The following is a 17,264-nucleotide window of genomic DNA, read 5'->3' on the forward strand; positions in this document are numbered from 1 at the left end:
CTTGGCCAGAACCTGCTTCACGTCCCCTAACCTGGAATGATCACAGTGCTTCTTTTATTCCCGCTCACCATTGCTAGTCACATAAAGGGGACTAGTTGTTTCAGAAAGCTGATTGGCAGTTTTTCTAAAGTTGTTTAGAAAAACTAAACAACGATCCACCCCAATCCCTCCTTAAGTCTGTCAGGATAGGTTTCAGTTAAATAAAAACACACAGAAACAATTTAATGAATTAAGTAATTCATGTACAGTGTACAGAAAAAATTAAGTTTTGATTAAAAAAAAACACCAAAAGTTTTAAATTAACACAAATAGAAACTCATACTTATTATGTAAAAATGATAAAAATTCATTTTCATATATCAGGTATGCTTAAAACATTTCAGTATATCAACAGAATAGTGTTCCAAGCTTTTAAAAGATTTATTTTTCTTTCTTTTTTTTTTCCGTTTTCTTTCTTTCTTTTTTCTTTTTTTAAGACAGGGTCTCTTTGTGTAGCTTTTTCTGTCCTGGAACTCACTCAGTAGATCAGGCTGGTCTCAAACTCACAGAGATCTTCCTGCCTCTGCCTCCTGAGTACTTGGATTACAGGTGTGCACCACCAATGTCCAGCTATTTTTATTTTTTAATTATGTATACGTGTGTCCGTGTGTGGGTATGTGCACATGAGAGCTAGTATCTGCAGAGGCAAGCAGTATTGGATCCCCCTAGAGTTGGAGTCACAGGCAGCTCTATGAGGCACCTGACAGGGATGCTGGGAATCAAACCTGGGTCTTTTATATGAGCAGTCCATGTTCTTAACTGCTAAGCCATCTCTCTGACCTCATATTCCAATGCCTTCCTTCCTTCCTTCCTTCCTTCCTTCCTTCCTTCCTTTCTTTTCAAGACTGGGTTTCTCTGTGTAGCCCTGGCTATCCCTGAACTTCCTCTGTAGACCAGGCTGTCCTTGAATTCTTAGAAATCCACTTGCCTCTGTCTCCTGAGTGCTGGGATCAAAGTTGTAGGCCACCACTGCTTGGCCAAGTTTTTAAATGTATTTTATGGTATAGATTTTCCAAGATTTTAGCTAATATTTTTCTTCCAACTAGAATACACTGATGAACTAAGCCAAGGGCACAGAAGCAATTCAAGCCTACAAGTCACAGCAGCCTAGACATGGAGAGCACAGCCGAGGGCCTTGGTACCTAACAACCATCATTGTCTATGATGCAATCATATCGAGCTATTTCTTCACCCAACAAATATTTACCACAATACTCTTTACTATGAAACACACAAAAATAAATCATGCCTAGCCTTTACCATCAAAGGAGCTTATAGACAAGTAGGGTAGATCAGAGATCTAAAAGCACAAGGTGGAATTACAAAGGTCTTTATAAAAGTTTGGGAGAAAAATCTTTGTAATAAAAAAAAAAATCTGCGTGTGCACATTTGCACACACACACACACACACACACACACACACACACGCCATGGTGCACAGGTGGAGGTCAGTCCTTGTTTGAGACAGCTTGGATCTCTCTGTTGTTCACTGCTTGCACTGCGTACACCAGGCTAGCTGGGCCAAAGCTTCTAGAGTCTCTGGTTACCACTTCCTGTCTTCCTGGGATTACAGATGCCTGCACTACGATGCCTGTCTTTTTACAAACATGGATTTGAACTTAGGTTTATGTAGGAAGCACTTTATCTACTGAACCATCTCTCCAGTTCAATCTCTGTACTCTTTTGGATAGAATTCCAAGCACATGAATCACTCAGGAGAAAAACTGGTATGTAACAAGAAAACAAAAACCAGTCTTGGCCATCAAAATATACCACCTTAAAATTGTAAAGTAAAGGTAAACTGGGGAAAAGAGTATTCATAGCTGAGAAAGGGCTTACATACAGAGCACACCAAAAACTCTCAAAACTCAAGAATAAAAAGACAAACTAATTGAAACAGGAAAAAGAACTGAAAAGATTGTTCACAAATTAAGGAATACAAATGGCCAAAAAAAGAAAAAGAAAAAAGAAAGAAAGAAAGAAAAAAGAAATAACATTAGTCACAGCAGATATTCAAGTTAAAACTACAAGATGATATCACATTGACTTATTAGAACTGCTTAACTTTTAAATACTGCAAACATTTTTTCCCCCTAAGATGTAGAGATCTAAAGGGAAGCTCTCATTTACTGCTGCTGGGCATGCCCAAAGAATGTTCATGACTTCAGAAAATTGTCTGGAATCTTTTCATAAAGTTAAGCATAAATTTATCATATTGTTCTGGGTACTTGTCAAAGAGATATAAAATTCTATTGTCATGATTTAGATAGTGTGGTGGTCTGAATGAGAAAGGCCCCCATAGGCTCATATATTGAATGCTTTGTCCTCAATTGGCGGAACTGTTTGGGAAGGATTATGAGGTGTGGTCTTGTTGAAGAAGGTGTGTCACTGGGGGTGGGCTTGAGGTTTCAAAACCCCAGGCCAGTTCCAGGTAGCACTCTCTCTTTGCTTTGTGGTAGTCTTCTCATCGTGTAGGCTCCCAGCTACTGCTCCAGCACCATACCTGCCCACCTACTGCCATGTTCTTCTGAAAGTGTAAAGAAGCCCCCATGAAGTTTTCTTTTTATAAGCTGTCTTAGTCATGGTGTCTCTTCCCAGGAATAGAAAAGTAACTAAGATAGATAGGATGTATAGCACCCCAAAATATCACGGGTTGAAGGGCTGACCCAATCACTGATGTGTGATTAGCTCTGAAGGACTATGATCTAATCAGTAGATCAATCCCTTGACAGGTTCATAATTTAATCTAATGATATTGGGAAGTAGTGGAAATTAAGGTAAGGTTGGGTTGGAAGGCACAGGGCTCAGAGCAGGGGTCCTCTACAAGTTTTTCTTGTCCTTGGCCCCTTCCTGTCTATCTCGCTGGTTTCTGGCTGCCATGTGAACAAATCTGTGGGCTATTATGACACGGATCAACATATATATGTAGAATTTCCTGGGGGGTAGAGGGGACAGGCAGATAGGGGTGCTGGGGGTTGGTTCAGTCGACATAAGCCCTTGCACAAAAGCCTGGTGACCTGATTTGACCTCTGGGATGGTATAAAGGTAGGAGGAGAGAACTGACTCCACACAGCTGTCCTCTGACCACGTGTATACTGCTTTGTCTCCTATTGTTTTTTTGATTAAAAAAAGATGAGGGTAGAGAGAAACGGTGGTTGAAATTTCCTAAATAAGTTATGGCTGTAAACACCCAAGGAGTTAAAGAAATTCCAACTAAGATGAACTTAGACCCATGATCTAGTTGAAAGATGGTGACTGGGGGCTGGAGTTGGCTCAGGGTTCAAGAGCATTGGCAACTTTTTCAGGGGACCTGGGTTTGATTCCCAGCGCCTACATGGTGGCTGACAGCAATCTGTAACTCCAGTTCCAGGGGATCCACCGCCCTCTTCTAACCTCCGAGGGTACTGCAAACATGTGGTACACTGACATAAAAGGCAGGCAAAACAAAAATAAAATCTTAGAGAGAGAGAAATAGTTACTGGTAGAGCGAATTAGGAAACAGTGTAACTACAGATGTGTTTTGATTTACAACGAAGTTAACTTCCAACAAAACCATTATCCTTTAAAATATCTCAAAATGTAGTTAGGGCTGGGCGGTGGGGCGCATGCCTTTAATCCCAGCACTCGGGAGGCAGAGCCAGGTGGATCTCTGTGAGTTCAAGGCCAGCCTGATCTACAGAGCATCTCTGTGAGTTCAAGGCCAGCCTGATCTACAGAGTGAGATCCAGGACAGGCACCAAAACTACAAGGAGAAACCCTGTCTCAAACTGCTCCCCCTCCAAAAAAAAATGCAGTTAGGAATTGACACTGGTAAGGGCACTGGCCACCAGGCTTCATGACCTGAGTATGACCTCAGGACCCACACAGTGGAAGGAAAGAACTGACTTCTCCAAGGGGTCCTATGAGCTCCCCCCCCCCACCTGTTTAAAATGTTCATTGTGTGTATGTGTTACCTCCTCAAACAAATGATACATTCAGTAAATGTTTTATATGTGGTGATAGATGTACAATATTGTAAATGTATTTCAGGTTACTGAACTGTACACCCAAAATGGTTAACATGATGAATTTTGTTATTGTTTACCATATATAAACTGCAAAAAAATCATTGCATCTGTTAACATCCTGACACAACCTGGATATGTCTGGAAAGAGGGAATCCTAAAGGAGAAAATGCCTCCAGAAGACTGGCCTGTAGGCAAGTCTGTAAGGTATTTTCTTGGTTAATGATTGATGTGGAAGGGTCCCACCCACTGTGGGTGGCGCCACCTCTAGACAGGTAATCCTGGATGGTCTAAGGAAGCAGGCTGAGCAAGCTACGAGGTGTAGGCAGTATGCAGTGTTTCTCCATGGCCTCAGCCTAAGTTCAGGCTTTGAGGGGCCTGATTGAGTTCCTGCCCAGACTTCCGTAGGTGATCGGCTGTGATGCCAAAGTGGAAGATAAAATAAACCCTTTCCTTCCCAAGCTGCGTTTGGTCATGGTGTTTTCTCACTGCAATAGAAACCTTACGGAAGACAAGAAGTAACAATATATCCACTGGACAGATAATGTTCAGCAAAAAAGGGAGAACTACTGGATAAATCTCAAATTATTATACAGAGTAAGAGAATACTGATTAAAAAGAGTAAAAACTGTATTATTTCATTTATATGAAATTCTGGAAAAAAGTCTGATCTATGGTGACTAAAAGCAGAGGTGGGGTGAGGGTAGGTGGGCGTGTGACTCTAGAGGGAAGGAAAGGACTTTTAGATCGAAAAAAAATCTGTATCTTGATTATGGTAGCAGCAGTTATAAAAGTTTATACATTTATAAAATTTATTAAGTTGTATTTTAAAATTAATTTTATTGTATAAGAAATATATTTCAATAAAACTGATCATACAAGAATGGCCTTATTAATAAATGGTTTATATTATAAAATATAAAATAAGTTCTAATTATTTACATTCTAATTGTGTTATATATTCAATTATAGAATAAACTATCAGGCAGACCTGGGAAGCCCAGATGGGCACAGAAATGATCTTGTTTGAAGAAAAAAGAATCCAGAATACACAATACCATGATCACCATTATTGACCACCATCCTAGGACATTGTACAGCCTTATCTGCTCTTAATTTCCTTTCTTAGTTCTGATGTGGTCTTCAGGCTTCAGAGGTATCTGAGTTCTATGCTTTAATCCAGTCCTTCATCCCAGGCACTGGTCTGGTTTCACCTGACCTGTCTTGTGAGCCCTGAATTCAGACAGACTCACTCTCTATCCCAATTCTCTTGCTTCTTGGGAGCTCCAGTCTATTCTGCTGTAAAACAACTTGAAAATCACCTGTCAGCTGTTTCTTCCTGGTCACACTACTTTAGCTAGTTCTTTGTGTCAACCTGTCCTCCAGAGTGGCCCTAACTGCCAATATTGCCACCAGCAGAGCACTTAACAAGTCAGTGCCCACACTGTGGTAAGTGTTAGCTTTGCCTGGCATCCAACTAATTTTCACAACAGCTCTAAAAGGTAGTTGTTATAATTTGTTTTTATAGATTATAGAGGCCAGACATTAAGCTTATAACGTAAGTATGTGAAGAAGCCAGAATTCCAATTTAACTCTCTGACTGCATTTACTTCAGCTAACAGGACCAATTATTTGATTGACAGGACCAGTGCTTTTGACAGAGATAAATAACATTATCTTAGGAACCCGCTCCATACTCAATCTCCTCCTTGATTCCAGCAGTTAACCTCCCACTTAGGTGAATATTAAAACCACTGTTGAATAAGTGGATAACCATTGTTATTTTCAGAGGAAAACGAGTGAGGAAAAAAATTCAAAATGACAAAGACGCTTTGTTCCCAACCTAACTTAAATTCATCAAACACAACACACACAGATTTTCTTTCTCCTAAAAAAGTAATTAAAGCTGCCTGAGCATTTCAGACAAGATTACACAGTAATTGAAAGAAGTAACAATATTTGCTTTGCTTTTTATAGATCTAATCATTGTCCATACTGGCCTAATTACTAAGGATTAATTTGATGTCTCCCTAGTTAACTGATCCATCAGTAGCTGCTTCTAGACAGCACCAACAGGCATTGTAGTTCATGAACAGTAAGTTCTATGTCTACCATCCCTCAAAGGATGGACTGGAGGCTGTGTGTGTGTGTGTGTGTGTGTGTGTGTGTGTGTGTGTACACGCACGTGTGCTAGAAGTCAACCTGTTGTCTTGAGATGACCTCTCCCTAGCCCAGAGCTCACCAGGGAGCTAGCAATGAGCCCCAAGGATCTACTTGTCTTTGCCAGCCTTGTTCTAGGATTACAAACGTGCACCACTACCCCAGCTTTTACACACACAGGTTCTGTGAATTGAACCTGGGTTTTTGTGCTTGCACGGCAAATCCTTTATTGACTGAGCCATTTTCCTAGCCTACAGGGATAAGTTTCATGTGTTGAATTATGTCAATAAAGTTGTTCATATATATAACATATATGTATATATTTAACATACATGTATATATGTGTATATGTGTGTGTGTGTATAGTTTACTTATCTGAACACAGTGCTCTTACAGAAGCCCATGAAGCAGATTTTAACACCTATAAAAGCACCCCTCCTCTGTCTCCCCTACGTTAAATACACTTAGAATCTTCAACTACTTCTTTAGTCTACTCTAGCCTTCATTATCCTAGCAATTCTCCTAGAGACAGACAGGACACAAAGTCTTAACTCTTCTCACATGAAGTTTTATAATTGATTCTCAGTATCTGGAAGCTGATAAAGGAATAGGACAGAGAAGCTAAGCAGTTTTCTAGCTTTTAATGATTTGGCTAAACATAATTCATTCAAAAATACATCTATTACAACAAAAGATATTCCAGAGCCAAATGGAGAAAATATGTACAGCAACCTAAAGATTATATACTATAAAAGCTCTGTAGTAATGAGGAGAAAACTAACTGAACTTCTGTGGTTTTAAGAATACAAAAGCAAAGCATTATGTCAAACATGAAAGTCATAACCATTAAATATGGACACCATTTTAAGATGTATCTTCATGTAAACTCTGAGATATTACCTCTAAATTAAATTCAACCCAGGCAAGGTGAAATGTCCTTGACATCTGCTCTTGTGCTTAGGACTATCTCTTTAAACAATGGCTACCATACTTACAAACCCTTATTTAATGTACATGGTGCTCAAGAGAGTTTATGGGGTAACAGATGTTTTGTTCATCTCTGTAGCCAGGGACTGAGATCTGTGCTTAACATACAGTTTTCAATAAACACTGAATTGACAAACGTGTATAAATGAATGAAGTTTATAAAAGTATGAAATGGATGAAGACGAAGGAAGTCTTTTGAGCAGATGAGAAGACAGGTTCACACTCAGTTATGAGGGGAACCTTGGTTTAGTCCTGTTCCAATGCCATCAGTCTCATCACAGGAGGGCAAAGCATAGTTTAAGAGCTCAGGGTAAGACCTGCTGAAATGACCCAAGCATGATAGCTCATACCCATCACAAACAGATTCGTCAAAGTTGAATGAAATCAGTGCAAGCCCAAGTTGATTTCCCCTTCAAAATGGAAACAGATTTTTCTTTGATTATAAAAATATTAAACACTATTTCTTAAAATCTTAAAAGAAGGGTTGGGGATTTAGCTCAGTGGTAGAGTGCTTGCCTAGCAAGCACAAGGCCCTGGGTTTGGTCCTCAGCTCTGAAAAAAAAAAATCTTAAAAGAAGAAAGGCTAAAGGAAAGAGATCAAGAATACCACCCGAAGGCTGGCAAGCTTGTTCAGCGGGTGAAGGGACTTGCTGTTCAAGCCTCGTTAACTGAGCTCGACCTCTAGAACCCACGCAAAGCTGGCAGGACAGAAATGACTCCACAAAGTGGCATTCTGACTTTACTCCTCTATCATGCACACACATAGACAATAATAAAAATGTAAAAGTTGCCATTCAAAATATGTATTTTAAGCATGTGAGTGAGGGAAGTAAGCCTGGGAAAAGTGCCCAGTCTTGGAAACAGTAAAGAGATGTCCTTCTGTGGGTGAACAGATAAACACTACTATATATGAACAACAGAACATAGTTCAACATTAAAAAGAAGTGAGATACCAACTAATGAAGAGACACAGAGGAACCTCCAATGCATATTATTAAGTGAAAGAAGTCACTTGGAAAAGGCTCCATATTGCATGACTCCAAGTACACTGAGTTATAGAAAAGGGAAAACTATGGAGACACAAAGCAGAATAATAGGAGAATTTTCACAGCAGGGCAGCTATTCTGTATACTATAGTGGTGGGTACATGTGTCAAAAGGAACAAAATGTACAACACTAAAAATGAACTCTTGTGAACTACAGACTTCAGGTGATAATGATGTGTCAATGTAGATTTATCAAAGGGAGGGACAATGATAAAAATGGTAAACAAACTAAAAACCAAAGGAAAAAATCTAGGACATCCTGTAGTATCAAATGATATGAAAGTACTTACAAGACAGGAGACACGTAAAAGGCACAGAAGACTCAACCTGTAACAGACTGAGTTTTCCATAATTAAAGTTGTTTATGTAATTATGTAGATAAAACAGTGTCGAGTAAGTCAATAAGAGAGATTTACCTGAGTTCATTCTGATGTAAACGATGGACTAAATAAAGTGAACAAACCTTCCATATAGGATTTCAGATATCCCTCCCAAAGGAGCTGTGGTTAGTTCCATTTCCTACACCCCAAGTCCCCACCAAGTGAGGGCAGACTTAGTGATTGCCTTATAAGAACAGAGTGGCGAAAGGGGAACACAGGCCAGTTTCAGTGGAGAGATCTGACAACCACTATTCTATCTAACAGTGCAGTCAACAGCACCACACAGACAACACACACTCCCTGAGAGGATGTCACGAGAATAGCACTTCACCTTTGTGCTATTCTTTCCAAAAACCTGTATGACCCAGGTCTAATCTGGAGAAAAACATCGGACAAACTGAGGTCAGGTTACATTCTACAGGTCACACAAACAAAGACTGGGAAAAGCCAAGAAGAGACTTGGGAACAAGACAACTACATTTCAGATATCTTGAACTGAATCCTGGAAAAAGAAGATATTAATAGAGAAACTAGTAAAATCCAAATAAAGCCTGGACTCTGCTTAACAGTTATTCACTAAGATTGTGTTCTTGGTTTTTGACAAATGCATCAGTCATGGAAGATTGGGGGGAATGGTGGGGGTGGGAGGGGTGGGGGTGTAGGCGGAAACTGCAGTGCATTTGTGACTTGTCTATACATCCAGAAAGTAATCCAAAACAGTATCTATTTAAAATGAAAAACCTTGAAAACAGAGTCATAAACCCATCAGACTCAAGGGGTTCTTTGGAAAATGTTAGCCTTCTAAATATAACTACATTTATGCCTTTTAACAGTCAGTCTTTTAAATAAAATTAAGCAAAATACAAAGCTAAGAGAAAGAATACTAAAAATTTCTGACTAGAGTAAATCATGAAACATGATGTACTGTATATTAATAGTTCTAGAACCATGCATATTAAATTAGGAACATTTGCATGACATTATTAGACACACATATTATAAATTTAAGATCTAATATTCCACCAATTAATCTTTCATCCTTTCATTGTACATTCTATTTTACAGAACACTGTACTGAGAAAGAGGCACTACATTAGTGGTCTTATAATACAGAAATAAATGTTTGGTAAACACATTCCATACACGATCCTTGCAGAGGAGATACCTTGTCTCTCCAGTATAGGTTAAAACAATTAGTACCGTTTAGTTTGTTTTGAAGCCTCAAACTTGCTATATGGGTAAGGCTGAACTACTGGTCCTTTCTCCACCTTCTAAATGCTGGGGTTATAGGCATGTGCCTCGCCTGGAAGATTACTTACAAGTTTATCTATTCATTGGATATAAGGTAAAAGGTAAACAGCCTTTAAAAAGAATGTCTTTTTAAGCAATATGGGAATAAAGAACAGTAGAAAGGTTATCACTGAAGAATGCCCTTGCTCTATTATTTCTTTACTGTGAAAGAAGTACCCTATATTACATGGAGTTACAAACCAACATGTACATTTTTGTCCTCTACAGTAACATAATTTTTCAGTTACAAGAAATAATACCAAGCTGGGTGGTGGTGGCCCATGCCTTTAATCCCAGCACTCAAGAGGCAGAGGCAGGAGGATCTCTGTGAGTTTGAGGCCAGCCTGGTCTCCAAAGTGAGTTCCAGGAAAGGTGCAAAGCTACACAGAGAAACCCTGTCTCGAAACCCCCCCAAAATAATAATGATAATTATAATAATACCAGAAGTTAGGGTTTATTGGCCTGTAGGATAGGGTTTTTTTTTTTTTTGAGACAGGGTTTCTCTGTGTAGCTTTGCACCTTTCCTGGAACTCGCTTTGGAGACCAGGCTGGCCTCGAACACACAGAGATCCTCCTGCCTCTGCCTCTTGAGTGCTGGGTTTAAAGGTGTATGCCACCACCGCCCAGGCATTGCTTTTAATCCCAGCATTTGGGAGGTACAGGCAAGGGGATTTGTGAGTTCAAGGCCAGCCTGTTCTACAGAGTGAGTTCCAGGACAGTCAGAGATACACAAAGAAACCTTGTCTCAAAAAAGCAAAAACAAAAAAAAGAAAGAAAGAAATTAGTTTCTTATTCACAGAACAAGAGACTAAGGCGGATTCTGGGCCCTAGGAATATTCAGACTTTCCAAAGGTGTGACAGTGTTAGAAATGTAAATGTCAATTTAACTTAAAAGTCTTGCTAGTGGATTCACAGTGCCATATGTTAATTTTCTTTTTAAAAACTGCCATTGGTTTGGAGAGAGAGCTGCTTTTACAGAGGACCTGAGTTCAGTTCCTAGGGTAAGAGTGCTTGCTATTCTTACAGAGGACCTGAGTTCAGTTCCCAGAGTGAGAGTGCTTGCTGCTCTTATAGAAGACCTGAGTTCAGGTCTTAGGGTAAGAGTGCTTGCTATTCTTACAGAGGACCTAAGTTCAGTTCCCATAGTGAGAGTGCTTGCTGCTCTTACAGAGGACCTGAGTTCAGTTCCCAGGGGCAGCTCACAACTGCCTGCAACTCCAGTTCTATGGGATCCAATGTCCTCTTCTGGACACAGACACTCAGGCGCGCGCGCGCGCGCGCGCGCACACACACACACACACACACACACACACACACACACACACACACACGCGCACACACACAAACTAATTACTGAGCAAAAATGTTTCCTACTTTTTTGTTTTGGTTTTTGAGACAGGGTTTCTCTGAATAGCTTTGGATCCTATCCTGGAACTTGCTCTGAAGACCAGGCTGGCCTCAAACTCAGAGATCCTCCTGCCTCTGCCTTCTGAGTGCTAGGATTAAAGGCGGGCGCCACCACTGCCCAGCCTATTTTTCCCCCCCAGTGAAATGAGGTAGTATTTGGCTCAGGCATGAACTGTGAGCAGCCATTAATTCCATGCATATGGTCATTTATATTGAAAATTTGATTACATGGTTAGGATTTAAGCAAGAATAATTAGTAATAAAAAAATTACAACTTTGAATTTTACTGTTACATTTTTTTACTAAAACCAGAAGTCTAGATGAATGTGATTTTACTTGGAAAACATTTGGATGTTTCCTTTTTTCTTTTCATTTTAGATTTATTTATTTTATATGTAAGAGTGTTTTGCCTGCTTGTGTGTATATGTACTATGTGCCTGCTTAGTACCCTCAGCGGTCAGAAGAGGATGTCTGATTCCCCCGGAACTGGACTTACACACAGTTGTGAGTCACAATGTGGGTGCTGGGAACCAAATCCAGGTCCTCTTCAAGAGCAACAAGTAGCCGGGTGGCAGTGGCGGCTCATGCCTTTGATCCCAGCACTCAGGAGGCAGAGGCAGGCAGATCTCTGTGAGTTCGAGGCCAGCCTGGTCTACAGAGCGAGATCTGGGACAAACAACAAAACTACAACAGAGAAACCCTGTCTTGAAACAAAACAACAACAAAACAAAAAACAAACAAAACAACAACAAAAGCAACAAGTACTCTTAACCACTGAGCCATCTCTCTAGCCCCTCACTTGGACATTTTTCAAATTGTTCATTAAATCTACTTTTGGTATACTAATGATAGGATAATTTCAGCTTTTAAGTTTGAGCACATTGTTTCCTTTGGCCCCAAATCACAATCAGCATACACAAGAAAAAAAAAGTAAAATTTTGTACCCTGACATCACTTCGAGGTGAAGTTGTCCTGAGACAGTTAAGAAAGCAGGAACATTGAAGAAATTCTCCTCAGGCACCTTCATTTTGCTTGAAGGCTATAAATAAAAAACAGAAGCCATGAAAATTTTGGTTGTTTATTATAACCACCATGACCATAGCTAAAAACAATACTGCAGTTAAGCCTATGTAAGGACTATTCCTTCTCACTAAAATAAAAGGATTGCATATATCTAAAATAGAGCATGCCTATGTAGGCCGTCTCACAGCACAGGAGCTTATCATGTAATTTCAAAACACAATAATCATAGGATACAGGACTTGTTCATGATTTTCCCTAAAAAGTAATTCTGATTAAGGGTAACAAAGGCAAGATATGTTTTATGGATTAAAAACATTAAATATGGCAATTCACATGACCTCTTTAACTTTGACCTACAATTAAGACCTAATTTTTTGAAGGGAGTAGCCTCTGGAGCAGTGGTTCCAACTGTGGGTTGTGACCCCTAGAAAAGGTTGCCTAAGACCATAGGAAAACAGAACAGATACTTATGTTATGATTCACAACAATAGCAAAATTACAGTTATAAAGTAGCAAACAAAAATAATTTTGTGGTTGGGGGTTACCACAACATGAGGAACTATATGGAAAATGAACTCATGTAATCATTTATAAGGTGCAGTAGCACACATCTGTTTCCAGCTACCCAAGGCTTGAGGCAAGAGGATGGCTTGTATCCATGAGTTTAGGAGACCTGGGAAATAAAGCAAAACTTGGTCTCAAGAGTGAGGAAAAAAAAAAAAAGTAATTCTGAATCTCACAAGTTCAAAAACTACTGCCCCAGGGTGATGAATTTAAGGCTTAGGATTGCAATCTTAAATTTATAATTCTAAACAACCCTGTTACTAGTACTAAAATACTGATAGATGAATCTGTGAAACATCAAAGTTAAGGAATTTTATTCAATAAAGCAATGATAGACAAAGCTAACATAAAAATGTTGGATTAAGAAAAAAATTTTTGCAGCAATGCAAAATCAGTAAGTGCTAGCGGTGGAGAGATTGCTTAGTGGTTAGGACAGAAAGGATCCGCATTTGGTTCCCAGACCTGACAACAGACAGCTCAAAACCACCTGTAACTTCAACTTCCAGGGATCCAATGCCTCTTCCAGTCTCTGTGGGCACCAGGTACACACATGGCATATATTCATACAGATTTACACACATACACATTAGTGAAAAATAAAAATAAATCTTTAAAATTAGTAAGTGATTAATGGGCAGAATATATAAAGTATCTCCTGCCAAGAAAACGAGAAAGAAAATAATCTACTCCCTAAATAGTTAAGTAGATTTACAGAAAAGCATGGTTGAATGGCTAAGATATATGTGAAGAAGTTTTTAAACTGATCAAGAAATTAAAAAAAGCAAATTACAAAAAGGCATGCTATCAACACTTGACAAATACAAAATTGCTAAAAATAAGAAAGTTATATTTAAAAAAAGTTATATCAAGTACAGGTGAAAATTCAGTGTGGCAGGCAGAACTCTAAGACATGTCCCATGATTCCCAGATCCTGGCTCTTTTCAAGTATCAATCCAGCTACTGATGTAAACTGATTTTATAAATTCAATTAAAGTTCCATATCAAACAGCTAAAAGATAGATAGTTTATCTGAATATATCAAACCTAGTCACAAGAGCACTTTAAAAGTCTGAATGAAGCTTTCCTGCTGGCTTCAGGTCAGATTTGTAAGACAAGGATATATAAAAGGGCCATTTGCCCTTATCAGGGTCACGACCCACGGGTTGAGAACCATGGCCACGGTATGATTCAGGAACTGCTGCAGACCTGTGTAGGCCTTATGTATGCTGCTGCAGTCTCTTCGAGTTCATATGAGCTCTGCTCGTGCTGATTTAAAGGACCTTGCTTTCTTGGTGTCCTCCATCCCCTCTGGCTCTTATCTCTTCTGCCTCCTCCTCTCCAGGGTTCCCTGAGCTGAGAGGGATTTGATGAAGACAACCCATTTAGGGCTGATTGTTCCAAGGTCATACACACTCTCTCTGTACTTTCTGGCTGTGGATCTCTGTATTTGTTCCATATGCTGCAGGAAGGAAGCATCTCTGATGGTGATGGCTGAGCACTGGTCTATGAGTATAGCAGAATGTCATTAGGCGTCATTTTTATTGCTACTTTTTTTTTTTTTTTTTTTTTTTAGACCAGTAGTTTTTGGTTTTACACTAGGTCATGGTCTATCTAGTTTGCCTGCATGTATATATATGTGTATATGTGTGTGTGTGTGTGCGCCTGGTGCCCTTGGAGGCCAAATAAGGGACTGAGTCTCTTGGAACTGGAGTTATAGATGATGGTGAGCCTTTATGTGGTGCTGGGAACTGAATCTGGGTCCTCTGCAAGAATCATCTCCTAATCCCCTCCGTACTAATGTTATTTAGGAATTTTATACTTTGTTTTAATGTTTAGTTACTCAAGCATTTTTAATCACTGTATTCCTCATGGAGATTTTCTTTCATGTTTTGCCACTGAAAACTAGACTTGTGTACCACCTCAAGTATAGGTACTTTTGCATAGTACCAGGTCAACTTGACGGCCTACCAACTGAGGCTGTGCTAGATACTAGACTAAATGCTGGATACAGTGGTGAGAAAGGAACAAGGTCCCCAAGGAACCCAATTTTTAAAAAAATTTTATGGGTTAACTCAATCAACCGAAACGTACTTAATACAGAATTTTCAATTTAGGGCTGGGGGTGGGGTGCAGTGAGATGCTCCGCATATAAAAGCACGTGGTGCCAAGTGTGACAGCCGAGCTCAATCCCTGGAAACCACATGGTGAGAGAAATGACTCCTGCCAGCACGCCACACACGTAAGAAATAAATGTTAAAAAACCAAACCAAACCAAGACCCTTAAGTAGAATTGTTTGAAAGCGAGCATTGTCTGGATATTGGTGAAGTCCTATGTTGTCTCAAAAGAATTTAAACCCCTTCCCTAGCTCTTGCTTCTTCAAGTGTACTAAGGAATTCTGGGTCACAGACTGCTGAAAATACTGTTGTCCATTTTAATAGTCCGGGTGGAGTGGATGAACCACTCTGTGATCTTTCTGTGATGTACAGAAAATGACTCACAGCAGGATGCTGGCCAAGCACCCTGAAAAGCCCATCAAGATCATCACATACCTAGTACAAAGGTCAAAATCCAGAACACTGACAACACTCTGAATGCTGGAGAAGATGGGAAACAGCAGACTCTCATTTACTATTAATGGGAAGGCAAAACGGCACAGCTACTTTGTAACACACTTAGTTTCTTACAAAACAAACATATTCACCATGAATCAGTGATTGCGTCCCTTTGTATTTATCCAAAAGAGCTGAAAACTTGACGTCCATATTAAAAAGAAAATTGTATAGGAATGCTTACAGCAGCATTATTCATAGCTGCAAAAATCGGGAAGCAACTAAGACATCTTTCAGAAGGTACATACACTGCGGTACACTCAGCGGATGGAACTATTCAGTGCTCAAAAGAAATGAACTGTCAATCCCAGGAGAGACTGGGACGAACCTTAAACTACTTCTACAATTAAAAGAAGGCAATCTGAAAAGGCTTCATATTGGCTGTTTCAACTAAGCCCGTACTAACAACCACGTTTTAGTTGACAAAGGACTGCATGTTCAATGGTAGTCCCCTGAGACTGTAACAGGCTGGGTATGGTAGCTCACGTCTACAACCCAGCTAAGGAAGCTAAGAAATAGGAGTGTAAGGCCAAATTTGGCTACAGAGTGAGTGTTAAGATAGCCTGAACTACAAGAGACTTGTCTTACTTCTTTTTCTATTGCTGTGCTAAGATACCATGACCAGGGAAACACACAAAAGAAGGCATTTAACTTGGGCTCACTGTTTCAGTAGGCTAGAGTCCACGACCATCATGGTAGAAGGATTAGCACAGGAAGGTAGCTGAGTGCTTACATCTGAGCCACAGGAAGTGGGGGGGGGACACATGCAAACATGCCAATGAACAAGCTAACTAGAAGTGCTGGGCTTTCGAAACCTCAAAGCCCACCCCAGTGACACCACACCTGAAAACATGGATCCCAACAATGAAAGGCCTTCATTAGTGGGAGGAGTAGTCATGATCTATTTTCTTACATGGAACTGTGATAAAAACAAAAACCCAAACAACAAGACACCAAAGATACCAGGCGAGTCACAAGTGTATTTCAGGAAGGACAGGCTCAAGAAGAGCCTCAGGCAGGTCCTTCAGGAGGGACCAGAAGTGGGCACTGTCATAGGAGGTGCCTCAAGACCTTCCTACTGGACTATGATAATATTTCCTAGAAAAAAAATTATCAATCTGTTGGAAGTTAGCCCTTTATCAATTCAAAGTATTCTATAAGGGAGACTTTCTCCACCATCTTCCAGGTTACTAATGTCATTCACTCATATGAACGATCAACCGTGAGATCCAGACATAAGTTAATTAGTACCTACTACTTTTAATCAATTTTATAGATTGAGTCTCAGTGTAAGATTTTATTTGGACAAGACCTTTGGGCAAAAATATAAGAATTTGATACAACAAAGGATTTTTAAAAGTCCTTGCCATGCCACTCAGTGACCCAACCAACTTTTCTTGGTCATATAAAAGTTATTAGAGCAATACAGCTTAACTTAACCTTTATTACATACAACAGGGGGAAAAACAACTTTGAGAGGTTATTCTGACACTAGAAGCTAAAAAATAATGTATAAAGAGACAGAAAACCAAAAATCACCAAACATTTTAAAGTAGAACTAGTATTTTGTCGTCCCCCCCTTTTTTTTTAAAAAAAAAAAAAAACCAAGGTGTAAAAACCTCTGCTTCTTTAAGGATTTCTAAGAAAATATTAAACAAATATTTTGAATTGCCTCCCAGTTATCTGTTCTCACAGCAGAACAAATATAGCTGGGTGCTTCAGTCTCAAGGGAATGAACTAGAGAAACCCACACA

At 39.6% G+C, this 17,264-nt stretch overlaps 1 protein-coding gene across 1 annotated transcript in view; it reads right to left on the bottom strand.

Moving 5' to 3' along the window:
• The window catches only part of LOC114681477 (probable asparagine--tRNA ligase, mitochondrial), a 91,240-nt gene that overhangs the window by 42,725 nt on the left and 31,251 nt on the right, over window positions 1–17,264 (bottom strand). The window contains 1 exon segment of the mRNA XM_028854984.2: window positions 12,258–12,352. Coding sequence (XP_028710817.1) covers window positions 12,258–12,352 — 95 coding nt within the window.

This window comes from Peromyscus leucopus, chromosome 1, assembly GCF_004664715.2.
Source record: "Peromyscus leucopus breed LL Stock chromosome 1, UCI_PerLeu_2.1, whole genome shotgun sequence".
Taxonomy (NCBI): Eukaryota; Metazoa; Chordata; class Mammalia; order Rodentia; family Cricetidae; genus Peromyscus; species Peromyscus leucopus.